Raw genomic sequence first — 14,119 nt, forward strand, 5'->3', positions numbered from 1 at the left:
AGTCACAATTTCATTCACTTATAGGGTGTTTTTTTTTTTAAATCCTTCTCATAAGTTATTATTTTTGTTAGCCTCTTTTGATTCTGACCTAAATAATTAGCAAAATTCCACCTCATGTGGCCTTAGCATAACAAAATCCCCCATGGGTGGTTTTCAGGGGTGCTGCTGAATCTCTGGGCTAATACACATCAGGTGAGCCATGCTGGCTGCTGATTTGAAATGCTCTTTGCCCTTAGCAAACCATGCATTTAAGACTCCGCATAAAGATGTTTGAACTTAAAACATTTCATATAATATTTGTGCCAATTAAGCATGGTGCTAGCTGACCTTCAGCTTTGGTTAGATGTATCTGGGAGATGCGGTTACTATATGACAAACTTGGATTTCAGTGTCAAGATGACCAGCGTATGACTGATGGTTGGTGCTATTTAACAGAAGTTAACCGACCTGGGAGCCTGCTCTGCCAGAAGCCGTATCAATCAGCAGAAAAATGGTGCTGTGCAGCCTGTACTTCCTGCTCAGTGCTGCTCTCGGACATCAGGTGGTCGTCAATCTGTAAACCTCCTTTTATGAGGTGCCCATGAAAGGCAGCCCAACAGCCAGGCGCTATATAAGTGGGTTTAAGTTCCCTCTACGCACAGTCCCTCTTCCCTTAAAAACTTTTTTAAGGGTCAACCGACAGGAAAACGTTGGCAGCCGCCAGGCCGGACTCCTCTGAAGTGTCGAGAACGTCGCTGTGGGCCAGGCAACGCGGACAGCGATGGTGGTGGTCTTGTGGCTGTGTTACTCCCCCCGGGATGGAGAGGCGCGCGTACCCACGGGGCTTCCCTAGGCCGGAGGGCGTCCCCGCGGGAGAGGGATCTCCTCGCCAGCGGGTGGACGCCGGCCGCTTCCACAGCCCCGCTGTCCCTCCTCCCGTCGAGCCGTGAGGTGGCGGGCGGTGCTCGGCGCTGTCCCGCCGCCCCTCCTCCCCGCGGGCAGCCGCTCTCCCGCCTGCCGCCGCCGCCTCCTCTTCTGCCCTGCAACGGCCTCCGCTCCGTCCCGGCCCGCCCCGCCCGGCCCTTCGCGCTGCCGGAGCGTCAGCGGGAATTTCCAGCCAGGAAGTGCGGCGGGCCGGGGGGCAGGGGCGGAGGCGAGGCGGGCTGGCGGCCGCACAGGCCGGTGCCGCTCGGCTGCCCTCGCCGGCGGGCTAGACGGACGGACAGGGAGGGACGGACGGACGGGGAAAGTCCGCGCGGAGCCAGGGCGCGGGCGGCGCCGGCGGCGTCACGCCGGTTACATGGCGCGGCGCTGAGGGACGCGCGGTCGGGACCCGCCAGCGGCAGACGACAACGAGGAGGAGGAGGAGGAGGAGCCCTGCCCTGCCCCGGGTGAGCCTCAGGCGGCCCCTGACCCGCGCTCGCCGCCTTCTCTCTCCCCTGGCTTTACCTCGGCGCCCGTTCGCCACTGCGGCCCGACGCGGAGCGAGACCGGGGTGGGAGCGGAGAGCGGCTGCGCCCGGCTGGGGCTGGGGCTGGGGCTGGGGCTGGGGCTGGGAGGGGGGCAGCCGCCGTGGAGGGCGGGGGGAGCGTGGCGGCCCTCCGCGGGTGAGGTTTGCCGGCGGGAAGCCGCTCGCCTGTGACCTCGGCCCGGGCGCGGACCCCCCCGCCAAAGCGCCCGGAGGGGCGGCGGCGGTGGGCGAGAGGGGGAAGGCGGGCGGCCGGTGCCGGGCGGCCGGGCTCGGGGGCTGGCGGCGGCGGGGGGCCGGGGGTCGTGCCGGGTGCGGAGCTTCTGAAGGAGGGGCGATTGCCGCCTCGCTTTCCTTTCTGCTGCGGGTTTGAAAAATGGCATTCTTGTTAGCGCACGGACCGCCCCGCGCCCCGTCGGGCTTTTATTTCTTTAAGCACGCAGTAAGCCTTCTTGCTGATGTATTATAGGGGCCTTCCTAGCTAGGAAGGGATGTCAAGTGAAATGAGAAAGTTCGAAAGCCCAACTAACGCTGACTGTATGTATAGTGGGTGCTGGTAGGCAAAGGGGGTGCTGCTTTTTATGCTTTTGGTTTCGAAGGTGACATATGTGCTTAACCTGAGCCGCTCGGTTTGGGGTGCCTGTCCTCTCTAGGCGCCGGCTGGCCTCGAAAACACAGGGGGTCACCGTGCAAACGGAGGTTTGCTGCTGGCGACTTTTGGTGTCCTGGGCTTGGGTGGGGCCTGCCAAGTGTCACCGAGGCTGCTTTCAAAGGCAGTAAATAGTGAGCTCTTTAAAGGCGATTTAGTACTAAGTGATGACACTGAAAAGTCCTCACCGTGACAGGGAATATTATTGGAGTGATCGTTTTGGTACATTTGACCTTAAACCAAGAATAATCAACTTTTCATCGTCGCAGTTGTTTTGTTGTTGTTTTTTTTTTTTTACGTGTTGATGCTTTCTGCTTTGATGGTAACTTCGATAAAGAAGCACTCTTGACTTATTATATGTGAATGTAAAATGGGGTATTTCTGAACTGTGGTACAGATGAGCTCTGTGTTATTTGGCCGTTACAGTAATGCAGCGTACTGCTATGTCATTTCATTCAAATAAGTAACTGTGAGTGCCTGTAAGCATTTGCAGAATAAGGCTTTGTAGGCAAGGGATCATCATAACTTCGGTGCTGCATTTCAACTCTGTTTTAAAATGCTCAAAATCTTTGCCAAAGAATACCGTAAAAAATGAGCTGTATTTCTTTTGAAAAATGGTTTTAAAGTGCCGATCACATTTGACATGTTTTGCGCTTCAGAAGTCCTCTTTTTATTTATTCTGTTCACGGACAAAATTAGTACTAAGTGGATGAATTCTCTGCCATATCACCTTGTGCCATACATGCTGTAAAGTGCTAAACTGCCACTGTCAAGCTCACAGAACAGAGTTAAAACCACAGCTTTTTGTTTTTATTGGCACCCAGAGTCTCTGGGCTATGTACTGTGAAGTATCGGCTTTTGAAATAGTACTTCAGTGGAAGCATTTTTATTCTTTCAAAAGGGAATGTAGCTGCCCATTCTAGGAAAACATTAATCAAGACGTCAGCCTAAGACGTCATCCTGTCTGCAGTGTTTTGTAATCTACAGAAACGACTACAGTTTAACTGAGAAAACGAAAGGAAAAAGCAGCCTGTAACTATGCAGGGGCAGATCCTCTGTTCTGTAAACTTCCCTGCCTCAAGAATTTAACTGGCACTTAGGCTGGAATATTATTGTCAGGTTCTGCCACAGAGTGTGGCGATTTCAAGGAAACTCAGTGCTGAAATATGTGCAAGACCTGTTAAATAATCTAATTTGAAATATTAAACAGAAGGGAAAAGACTCTTTTTTTCTACCCTTTGCCCCTTTTTTAAAGAAAGAAGTGTCAATCAGTGGTAGAGTCATCAAAAAATTATTTTCTCATGCAAGTGGTGAATGCACTTTAAGTCGAGTTAAGGTTAGAAAACTGAGAACCGGTTTCGTGTCATGTTGTGTGTTTTTAAAAAATAATCTTGTAGCAGATAAACTTCCTACCTGTAGGCGCTTAGTTCAGTCAGCACCTTACTAATGTTTTTGTAGTATGTAGTTTGATATCAGAAAAGTTTACTGTGGAAAAAAAAGTATGAGTGTGCAGGGAGGGATAGCAAGGGAATCTTGGGAGAGGGTGAGATGGTGGAAAGCAGACAGTGATACTTCATCTATGTGCACATTCTAAAATTTCCTACTTCATTTATTGAAAAATAGCAATCTAATTGTTTCTCTGTTATTATGTATTTGACTTTTAAAACCAATTTTAATAATAAATTTAAATATAATTATTTCATTGAGCTGGCATTATTTGACTTCAGTAATGGATACCTACAAATATCACTGATGCAAATTTGCTTATTAATAGATTTTTGAGGTTTTCATGTAAACAATACTCCTTCTTTTCATCATTACCTTTTCCCAAAGTCTTCCCATGCCACTGGCTCATGAATGCATGCAAACTCCAGAAGTAACTGCAGTTAGGAATTCGTGTTACCGTGCTTATCATTGCTGAACCTGGAAGGACAGGAACCAAGTCTGAAGGCCTGTGAGTCTTTACTATGAAGGATGCTCGATGCCGACTAGAAAGTTGAAGTCTCTCTGAGTAGTTATATGCATACAAAGTAAATGCTGTTTTGGAGTTGCAAAGATACATTGAAAGACAGCATATTTTTTTACTGACTTACATCTGGCTTTCTGATGAAGCTAGTGGTGAGAAAATTCCACGAACTTTGGAGATTCTGGTTAATTACTCTGTTTTTTTTCATAGATTGCTTCAAAATATGCTCACTAAAATCCTCTCGCCTTTCAGTGCTGTGAATGTTTGCCAACTCTAAAATCAGAAGTATGTCTTAAAGTTTTTACTCATTTCCCTAAGCAACGAATGAAAACTCTAAGTTTAATTTTTTTTTCCACCAGCATGTTGATAGCTTTTCTTTGGTTGTCAGACACAAAATAACACAGCTATTATAAAACAAAGAGAAAAGAATATTTCAGGCAAATAATGAAAAATAAATTCCTGGTCTTGGTCACTTAGCTCCGACACAGATATTTTAGAAGTGGAAGTTGTAATTTGATGTCCTTTAAATAAGCTCTGAATCTTCTATAAAGTTCTACATCGATAAGATCATAATTACGTTTGTCATTAACTGTGCCCTTAGGTCAGTCAGGCACTAAGTTTGCATCTAATTTTGAGCATGGAAATAATTCAGTGACTCTTCTTCAGTGTTTTCCTTTAAACATATATATTTTGCTGAAGCACTGTTGACAGTTTCAGAACTAAGGCCTTAAAAGATGTTTCAAATTATTCTAGTCTCAAGGTAAAAATCCTTTGTTCAGGATTTAGGTGGAGCTGACAGACCACGTGTGGGGAGGAAGCTACTATTGCTCCTACTAGCATTTTTTCTCCCTTTCAACTTTTATGTTCTTTTGAAAAGCTGTGCCAAATATATTTTTTTTTCTTAATTTAAAATGCAGAATTAGCTAAACTAAAATACCTCTGTATTTCATTGCGTTCTCCAAGCAAACTGTACTGGTGTCAGCAGATCAAGAGCAAAGCAGGTCTGAATTGTGTGACCTTGTTGTTTTGGGTGGTTTTTTTTTATTTGTTTCTTTTAAAGATCATATTCCTATCTGTTTAAACACAGACAGATATTAACACATGTGGCTAAAATACAGTGTAGTTACTAGGGTTGTTTTGCTGTGTTGAACCTCAGTGTTTTTGCATATACTTAGCATTATACATACACCAGAGTATGTTTGCTGTATATTTGAATACTGTTTATTCCTTTGGTTTACGTTGCTTTGAATGTGTTTTTGTTAAAACATTCTAATTTTATTGTAACAATATCCTGAAAAAACAGTTTATACGTTTATGGCATCTTAGTATTTCCTCTTGTCATACTAGTTCACTACTTTGACATTTGGGAAAGGAATAAAACACAAAATTCTGTTTGTAAAGGTACTTAATAAAGCAACCACTCAGGTAGTCCAGTTACTCTTTGCCAAGTGAATTTCCTCTTGCTATGAATTTTTCTTTATATTTAGTAGTTATCTGATGTAATAAATTTAAGTCTAAATTTCCTATAATAATTCTGCACGCAACAATTCTAACTCGGAGCATCGCACTTCTGAAATCTCTTTAATACTTGTGATTTATTTAATCTCTGAAATGTTTTGAAATTTTTGTATTATTGTCCAATAATGCATCTGCTCATGAGTGAAAATATTTGAAAGTTTTAACTTAAATAGCTTTTTAATTTTAAAAATACACAGACTGAACTCCCAGGTCCCACCCAACAGGAAATAATAAGCAGGCTTAATTAATAACAAGAAGAGGCAATTCATGTTGTTGTATTAGAAAAACAAACAGCGTCATTTAGGGTTATGTAGTAGTATCGCAGCTGCAACAGTCTACGGATGAGGAAGAAGTCTGCAGAGGAAAGTAGTATCTTGGATAAAAATGCCTTTGCACAAACCTTTTCTCACTTGTATACTGAGAAATTATACTCAAATCTTTATTCAGAGATTACATGTCTTTGTAGCAGCTGAAGGAAAGTAAAAAAATACAGCTTCTGTATGCTGCTTTTGCGGAAATTGAGCATTGTTGAGTTTTATACTGAGAATAGAGTTTCCTTAAAACAGCCCCCTACCCCCGCACCAAGAGTCAAAGTCATAGAGGGGAGAAGAAATACTAGTAAACTTTTAACATTTGAAGTCACATGTCAAATTTCATGTCTGTTTCATTACTGAGTTATAATCCCTAACAAAAAACATAGTTGATAGGGCTCCTTGTCAACTTGAGCGAGTTAGCGATCGCTCCTCATGGTTTTTAAAATGCTTTTTCTTTCCTGTTTCTGCATAAGAGGCCTATGCCAATAATGTGAGTGAAAGTATGCATGATGTTCCTTTAATATTTTCGTTCTACTTACCTTGTATAGTTCAGAATACCATAGCTGTTTATCACCTCTTTATTTTGAATAATCCAGGGATTTGCTGTATGTAGCACATCTTTTTCTTTTATTTTACAAAGAAAAACTGTGTGTGTGTATAGCTTGCATTTTTCCCAATTTTTCCAGACTCTGCATCAGGACAGTGTTCATCTAAATGATAAATACTTGGTCCAGCCTTAACCTTTGCCTGGGGACTTCAGAAACAGTATAACTTATTTAAGTGGATGCCATCAAAATGAGTAGTTTGAGAACAACATAAATAAAATAACCACTCGTAAAATCCTTTCTGTGTTAAGATTTTCCTTGATTAGCGTTTGGGAAGGGGATGTCTCTCTTTTCCCTCTCCAGGATATTTTCTTCTGCAGTAGCTTCATTAATGGCAACAGTAATGGAAGTACAAGGACTTGGTAGCTAACAGCTGTTGGAGTTTAGCTGTGTAGACCTGCTTTAAGCCGTTTTGGACAATATATGTTCAAAATGCCAGCAACTGCTTGGACTCCTGCCTGTACAATATTCCCACTGTTGTTACATCGCTTTTAACAAAAATGGGATTTGTTTCTCTTAAGAAAAGCATCTTTAATTCAGCCTTAAAAAACTGAAGTGGTTAGAAGGACATGCACAGCTTAAACTGAGGGTTGTCCATGTAAATTCTGTAGGTTTATGATCCAGCTTGTGTGTCCTCTGAAGCGTCGGGAGACATAAGCCTGTGTATTTGTACGGCCTGCTGTTTTGTGCAGGGGTAGAAAAGAGCAGTCCTCAAACTTCCTTTTACCCTCCCTGTGGTTCTCTGAGAATATATTCTGCACCAAAGGTTTTTGCCCTGGAGATGTACTCCCAGTATTTTGGGAAAAATAACTGGGTTACAAGGGAAATGAAGTGCTGGATGAAGTTGAGAAGGGGTGGCCGGAGCTAAGGTGAAAAGGCCATTCATTGAAAGGGGTGGGCAGCATCCTGACTTGAAGGCACTGCAGTGATAAAGGTGTGAGACTAAATGTCTCGGATCAGCATTTCTGTTCTGTCAGAGCAGCCTGCTTTGTCCTGTAGCCAAAATCATCTCAGCAGCCCATGTCCTGCTCCCAGACCTTGCCCAGCAACTCGTACTGTCTATTGCACAATACATTTCCCAGCATCTCCATTTGGGAAATGCTGATCTCTAACAATTGTCTCTATACAGATTATGTTTTGCAAAGGGTAGAAAAGTGAGGCTCAAGGGTAGATAGTCGTCACTAACAGAAGTAAACAATACCAGGTAAAATACGTTGTAGAGGCTGTACAGTAAAATACTTACTCCTTCTATGTCAGTATTTCATGGTTGCTACAGGATTTCAGAGAACTTGATGCCGTTCCTAAAAACATAGTTCTCTGTGATTAGTCAGTCTGCCATGTTTTATAGCCCCAATGTAGCAAAAATATACTTACAATATAATATATAAAACACAAATGTCTTTGCCTCCATTTCATCCTTATTACTTTTTATTTTTAATAAGGAAAATAAACAGGCATAATCACAGTGAATTCATTACTTTCATTCAGTGTTCGGTTAAAGCTTAGTTTTAACAGGTAAATTCCAATGAAAGTCAAGGTAAACAGAAAAAATACTCTGCTAGAAGACTTGCAGAAAGAACTGTGCTTTCGATATGTCAAGTCGGCTGGAGTATAGTTGAGTTTCTCATCTTGAGGCTTGCTTCCTGAATCCCAGCCTTGACAGGTGAGAAGAGGTTGATGTAAAATGTCTCATGAAGTAAGAGACAGACGTTCTTCAATATAGAAACCTATTTAAACCATCAGACTTATTCCAGTTCACAAGTATAATGAACTCTGGGTAATAAAGATCATGATTCACTAATTTACATATCTTCAGTATACCTTTTACAGAATATGCCTTAATTGCTATCCTGTTAAACTGATCTGTCCTATAACCAAACCTTCTTCCATAAAATATTAGTCTGTCCTGAACTAAATCTTTATACTGAACTAAATAAAAAATAATGCACAAGTTTTAGAAACGATGAGTTGATTTTTTGTATTTTAAAACACAACGGCAGGCAGGTACCCTGATGCTAGTCCTTTGCATTCATTTTCTGAGGAAATAATGGGCATTCTGTCACATCCCTTTTTATGCTTTTGTTTTTTGTTTGGTTGGCTCAAAGTACCCAAAGTTTCTAAAAGAAGAGTGGCTGATAAGAGTTTCTACCTTTTATGATGAGGCAGGTCTTTGTGGGGTAAAGAATTTGTTAATACTGTTCATCCTTCGTTTTTCCAAACTGATTTTAAAAAAATGTATTTATATTCAGACAAGATAGATTACAAGTAGAGTCTGCTCACCACGTCTCTTTTTGAAGGCCTGGGAAAGGAAGTGTATGTCATGTTTTGGTTTTATTTTTCCTCCTGGTCCTATATGAAATGTTAGCTTCATCATTAAGCATACTGGTATACTTTGAAACATGGATAGATTTGGGGTACTAAAGCTCAAGTTTTTTGTTTGTTTGTTTGTTTTTGGGGGGGGGATTATTGTTCAACTAGGGTAATATTAAAATGATTTTATTTCATGCTTGGATGAATAAGGCGTCTTCCTAATTTGTTAGTATATACACTGTTCAAGTTTTTAGCCAAACCAGTATGAGAACAAAGGTAGGAAGAAAAAGAATTCAGTCTTAGTTTTTTAAAAGGCATGCAGCTTCTGGGTGAGATGTCTGTAAATGTTTTCTGAAATAACTGGACTATTAGTATTTGAATCCAACATTAAAGCTTGTAAAGATGATGAACTTTGCATTGGGTTATGCTTGTCTGTAGAAAGGTAACAGGAAGAAGTCCCATTCTCTGTCTGTAGGTATTGGAGTGGATACTGGTATTAAAGAGAAAAATGGGTTTACCTCATTTTTAAAATTCAGGCTGGAAAGTTGAAGAGGAACAGTAGAGGGAAGGATCTGTACTCCAAAAAATCAGGGGCCTGACAATGGTTGGTTAGAGACACCTATCTTTGTTTTTTAAAAGGTAGGTAGCTACAGCAGGAGAGAGATCTGAAATAAAATGACCAACATAAACAGAAATGAGGATTCGTGTTCCCGGATGAGAGCATTCCTACATTAATTATGTTGTTTCCATTTTAAATGGCTGATCCTTTTGAAGCTTTCAAACAAATATTCAGCTTACAATAAATGAACTCGTGTTCTTCCAGCTGTGCCTACTTGTACCTGCCATTATTTGTTTTTTAAGGAGGAGTAGTGATGTGCCATTATGTTTCCTTGGTTGGTTGGTGCAACCCCATTGTCTTCCATGTGTGCATATGTAGATATATCTTCCTAGGTTTTTTCTTTCTCTCCTTTTTTAACCTTTTTCACAGGGGCAACTGGCCTGCTATGGGGAGAAAGGAATGCTGCACCAATATGCATATGTACACTCATACACGCTTATAGTCCCTCAGCAGGCACAGCTGTGTGGTTTTGGACAGGTTTAACTGGATTTTACCTTTTCCCATTATGCTAGGAGCTGAATGGCGTTCCTTCACCCGCCTTTGAATTTTCACACTAAAACATACTGTGAGTTGAAATGTTTAGTTTCCTGTGCACCATTATCTGAAAGACTTTAGACGATCTCCAGGGGTGGGGACTGTTGTGGTTGGTTGTGGTCTGCAGGTGTAGGGGTATTTTTTAATTGTAGATGCAAGTTTGCAGTACGGTTTGTGGGAATTGGAGATTATGTGGGAAGCAGGCATATATGGTAACACAAACTTCCACAAAGCAATTTTAATCCCAGTCATCTTCAAATGAGGGAGAGGCGGTTTTGACCTGACTTCTCTAAGACGCTATAGCAGCAAATACAGCTTGGATAAAAACAATCTCTGCCCTAAAAGAATACAGCTCATGTAAAGAGAGAATGAACAAACCTACTCATGGTAGATGCTAATCTTGCCACTGAACGCGTGTAGGAAAGGTGCTTAGAAACTCAAGCAATGAGGGAAGAGGCCAATTAGAAGTCATACGATTAATGCTAGGGTCTGTTTTTCTGTAAATGCCTATTTGTTTTTTAATCATATTATTGATGGATTTGTCCCAGTTTTCTTGTAAAAAGAGGATGCTTAGTTGTTAACTGAGTAAATCCTAAGCAAACAAATTCTATTTTGGAGGTAGGGTTTCAGGAACATTTTTGTCATTTTTTTGGTTTTGAGAGGGGACAAAACATATACTGAAGCTGAGAGTGTTTTCAGTCCTTTAGAGGGGTAATTTTAAACCGCTGGGTTAATTTTTGTCTAGGCCCTGCAAAGGTAATCAAGTGTCAGTTTACATACACAAAGGCATATGTGTGCCCATCTAAATCATAGTGCGCTTATAATAAACTGGCTTAGCATTCAAGCCAGAGAGAATGTCTTTAACCTCTTCCCAAACACTGCAGCTGACTCCTGAACACAAAAGATCTCAAGTAAGAGACACCTGTGCTTTTGGTGCAAGAGAGATTGTGGTTAATACCTGGTTAGAAATTCATTAGTACATACCTACCTGGGTAGTATGTGGGTAGTTACCTGGCTGCTTCTGAGTGTAACATTCATCTTTAATGGCTGCTGTTTTGCTCTCATGACATTCTTCATTGCATCAGCCAAAAAGCCAGAAAGGACCAGTTTGATCAGGCAAAACTGAAGGACTGATTCAGGTAGATGTAGGTTTTATTTCTGTATGGATTCTAATTTTCATATCAAAGTACTATAACTGAAAAGTTTTCAGAAATACTGCCTCTGCAGTATTTTTCCACTTTGTTGAAGTCATGTATTGTAGAATTGTAAATGTGGCCAGGAAGCATAGCAGGTGTGAGAACTGCCCTTCTCCCACAGAGTTCTGCTGGAGTGAGACTGATACAATATGAGAAACTAGAATAGGGCAAAGACGATGGAACATGCTGTTAAATGTATCCTCTTGGGCTTACAGAAGAAGCTGTGAGATGCTTTGAAAGTTTTGCAAAGAAGTATATGTTTAGCAAACAGGCAAGCGGTCATGTTCTATTTATATTAGCTCCTCAGAATCTTTTTTTTTTTTGCCTGAAGAAGCATATATACCATGTTATCTGGGTACTTTAGGTATTTTGTAACATTATTTTGCACATGTGACTCAAGTAGTAAGTGATTAAATATGAGAGATCACAAAACAAGGCTTTTAAGACCAGGTTTTTTAATTCTGTTTATGCAGAAGAAATCTGGCATTTGCACTCACAGTTACCTAATCAGTGTGCATCAGCAGGGTGGGTATTTTCTGACACTTCCTGAAAAATGTTGGCTGTTGAGGTCTTCAGATTGTTTTCTGTAATACCTACACCTTTCACTGGGAAGTGTCGGCCAAAAACTAGATTACAGTTATTTCAGAAACTTTTCAATTGGTGATGAGGGTTATATGCTTTCTATGGAATGGAATGTCAAATAAAAACATCTTAAAGTTTGTTGTATGATGAAGGTTTTGTTGTGTTGTATGTTGACTTTTTTCTGTAAAGATTGATAATAACAGTAGTAAATTACTAATGAAAATAATGTTTTGCAGAATGTGCCTGTCAGATAATGTGATTGACTGGTATTTTCTATATTGCTGAAATCCTGATGTATTAGGTGGAGAACAGCCCGGGTGACTGTGGCTGCTTGTTATATCTGTTATTAATTTTTGGCTGAAGTCTTGTGACCAGTTATTTGGTACTTGCTCAAATACTACAAATAAATATTATCTAGTAGATATATCTCTCTAAAATTGAATTACAAACAGGTGGGTACTTTTTATTTTCTAGGTTAAAAAAATATTTTATCTTCATGGACCTCTTTTTCCTGGAAGTCGTCTGGGTATTAAGTGTCTCCTATTTCTCCATTTAAAATTTTCTTTCATTTTCTACTAGTGTGGGGTGGGTCTTTGGATGGAATGGGATATTAGTGTGGATGGGTCTGTAGATACGTTGTCTTTGGAGCTTGTTAACAAGCTGAGTTGAGCCTCCACAAAGTGAAGTGCACCGGAGTATTCCAATTTTGGTTTTGATATTTGACTTTCTAGTTCCTGTAGAGGTACACGGTGACTCAGTTTTTCTTTTTCTCTGGTTTACTGATCACTTGTCACTCTCTTTCATAGGGCAGTAGGTTTTCACAGTTTGCTTTGCTTTGCTGGAAAACATGGCTCATGTTCGTTGTGGTGGAATACGAGGGCCAGTGACATGTTTCTGTCTTCTGTTAGTTATCAGCCTTATTTAAAGTGTCTGCTTGCATGCAAACATGAGTCTCTTGAAAGAGTCACTAAAGTGATTTTCACATATTCCCTTGGAGAGCCTTTTTTTAGTAGGATCAAGTGAAATTGTAATTCTTTCAGTAGCATCTACATGAAAGGAAGTAACACTAATCTTATATAATACACCTAATAAATTCCTAAGAAAATTTCCATGCTCTGCTACTGGCCCCAGGAAAACTAAGCCAGGCTAACCTTTCCCAGTGTTCAGCATTTACATGTAGACCTGTAAGAGAGGATTAGGTATGTTGTACGTCCATAACTGTAATCGCCAGCACTGAGTTGTTGTGGGTGCCAAGCACTTGTGGAACTCTGGAAATAAAGGTGTGCAAAATTAGTCAGTATTTGACTCCAGTTTTTGTTTGAGGAAAACGTATTGGATGTTCTTTCCCAGGCATCTTTATCTTGCATTTAGTAAATACTTCACAGGAAAACCATTAGGGTTCATTCATGAATGCTCAGAAGTCTTTTTATTGTATAAAAATGCAGAGTCCTGCTTTTGCCTAAACACTAATGGCAAAATAGTCAGATCAAAGACAGAAACAAATCTAGCTGTAGCCTATCCTGTCCTTAGCCTGCCCCTTGCAAATACTAAGGAGTTTTAAGAGTATTTTAGAGATCATTAACATTATGAGTAAAATAAGAAGGGTCAGAGATGGGGCTTTTAACTAGCATTTTTCAAGTTTCTCTATTGCTGTACATTGGAAAAAATGAGAGTTCTGATCATGTGTTTGTGTTTCAGGACTTAAAATGGCAGGAGAAGATTCCTATATTATGGGAGTGTCTGATCCCCAAGTAAGTGGATTTGTGTATTTTCAATATCCCTGTAATCTCTCCTAGCTCTCTGTTGTGGCTTCCTCTCACATTGTCCTGTCGTTTCCTAGGCTTAACAACATGCAGATATGAAAGCATTCTAGCTATTGGCAGAAATCAGGTTTAGGGAAATCTAGGGTTTTTTTCTCTAAGGTGTTTTTTATGTGACCTTTAAAGTGCCTTGCCACTAGTGAAATGGCTGAAATGAAAAGGAAAGCTAGGCCTGCTGAAAAATACTCGTTTTTTATGACCTGTCTGCCTGTGACACTTGCTCTGAAATGTCTTCTGCAGTGGACATTGGACTTTATCTGAAAATTAAACCCCTTATGCCCTAAAAGTCCCCTTTGTGTCATGTTTTATGAAATCTGCATTGGCATTGATGACTAAAATGTTCCTTCACTCACACAGATCAGTAGGCTTAGCTCTTCAGAAGCTCTTCCTGATCTCATTAGGTCATTTCATGATTCATTTGAATTGTGAGACTGGTGCTTGAGTAAAAAGTTTGAGTGAAGAACAGATAATTTCTACTCACTTTAACTTCCAAAAAGAAACTATTTTCTTCTTCTTTATGCTTGCTTCACTTTGGAAGAAGATAGATTTATACCTGACA

At 40.8% G+C, this 14,119-nt stretch overlaps 1 protein-coding gene across 3 annotated transcripts in view; it reads left to right on the forward strand.

Moving 5' to 3' along the window:
• The first annotated feature begins 1,007 nt into the window (after nt 1–1,007).
• Nucleotides 1,008–14,119, forward strand: part of NFKB1 (nuclear factor kappa B subunit 1) — a 59,187-nt gene continuing 46,075 nt past the window's right edge. The window contains exons 1-2 of one of the 3 annotated variants that reach the window (XM_064450030.1): nt 1,008–1,370; nt 13,439–13,491. In XM_064450030.1, coding sequence (XP_064306100.1) covers nt 13,447–13,491 — 45 coding nt within the window. In that variant the 5' untranslated portion in view covers nt 1,008–1,370; nt 13,439–13,446. Of the gene's footprint in view, nt 1,371–1,455; nt 1,475–13,438; nt 13,492–14,119 lie in introns of those variants that run through there. The other 2 variants (XM_064450027.1, XM_064450029.1) reach the window with 2 other exon arrangements.

This window comes from Phalacrocorax carbo, chromosome 4, assembly GCF_963921805.1.
Source record: "Phalacrocorax carbo chromosome 4, bPhaCar2.1, whole genome shotgun sequence".
NCBI lineage: Eukaryota > Metazoa > Chordata > Aves > Suliformes > Phalacrocoracidae > Phalacrocorax > Phalacrocorax carbo.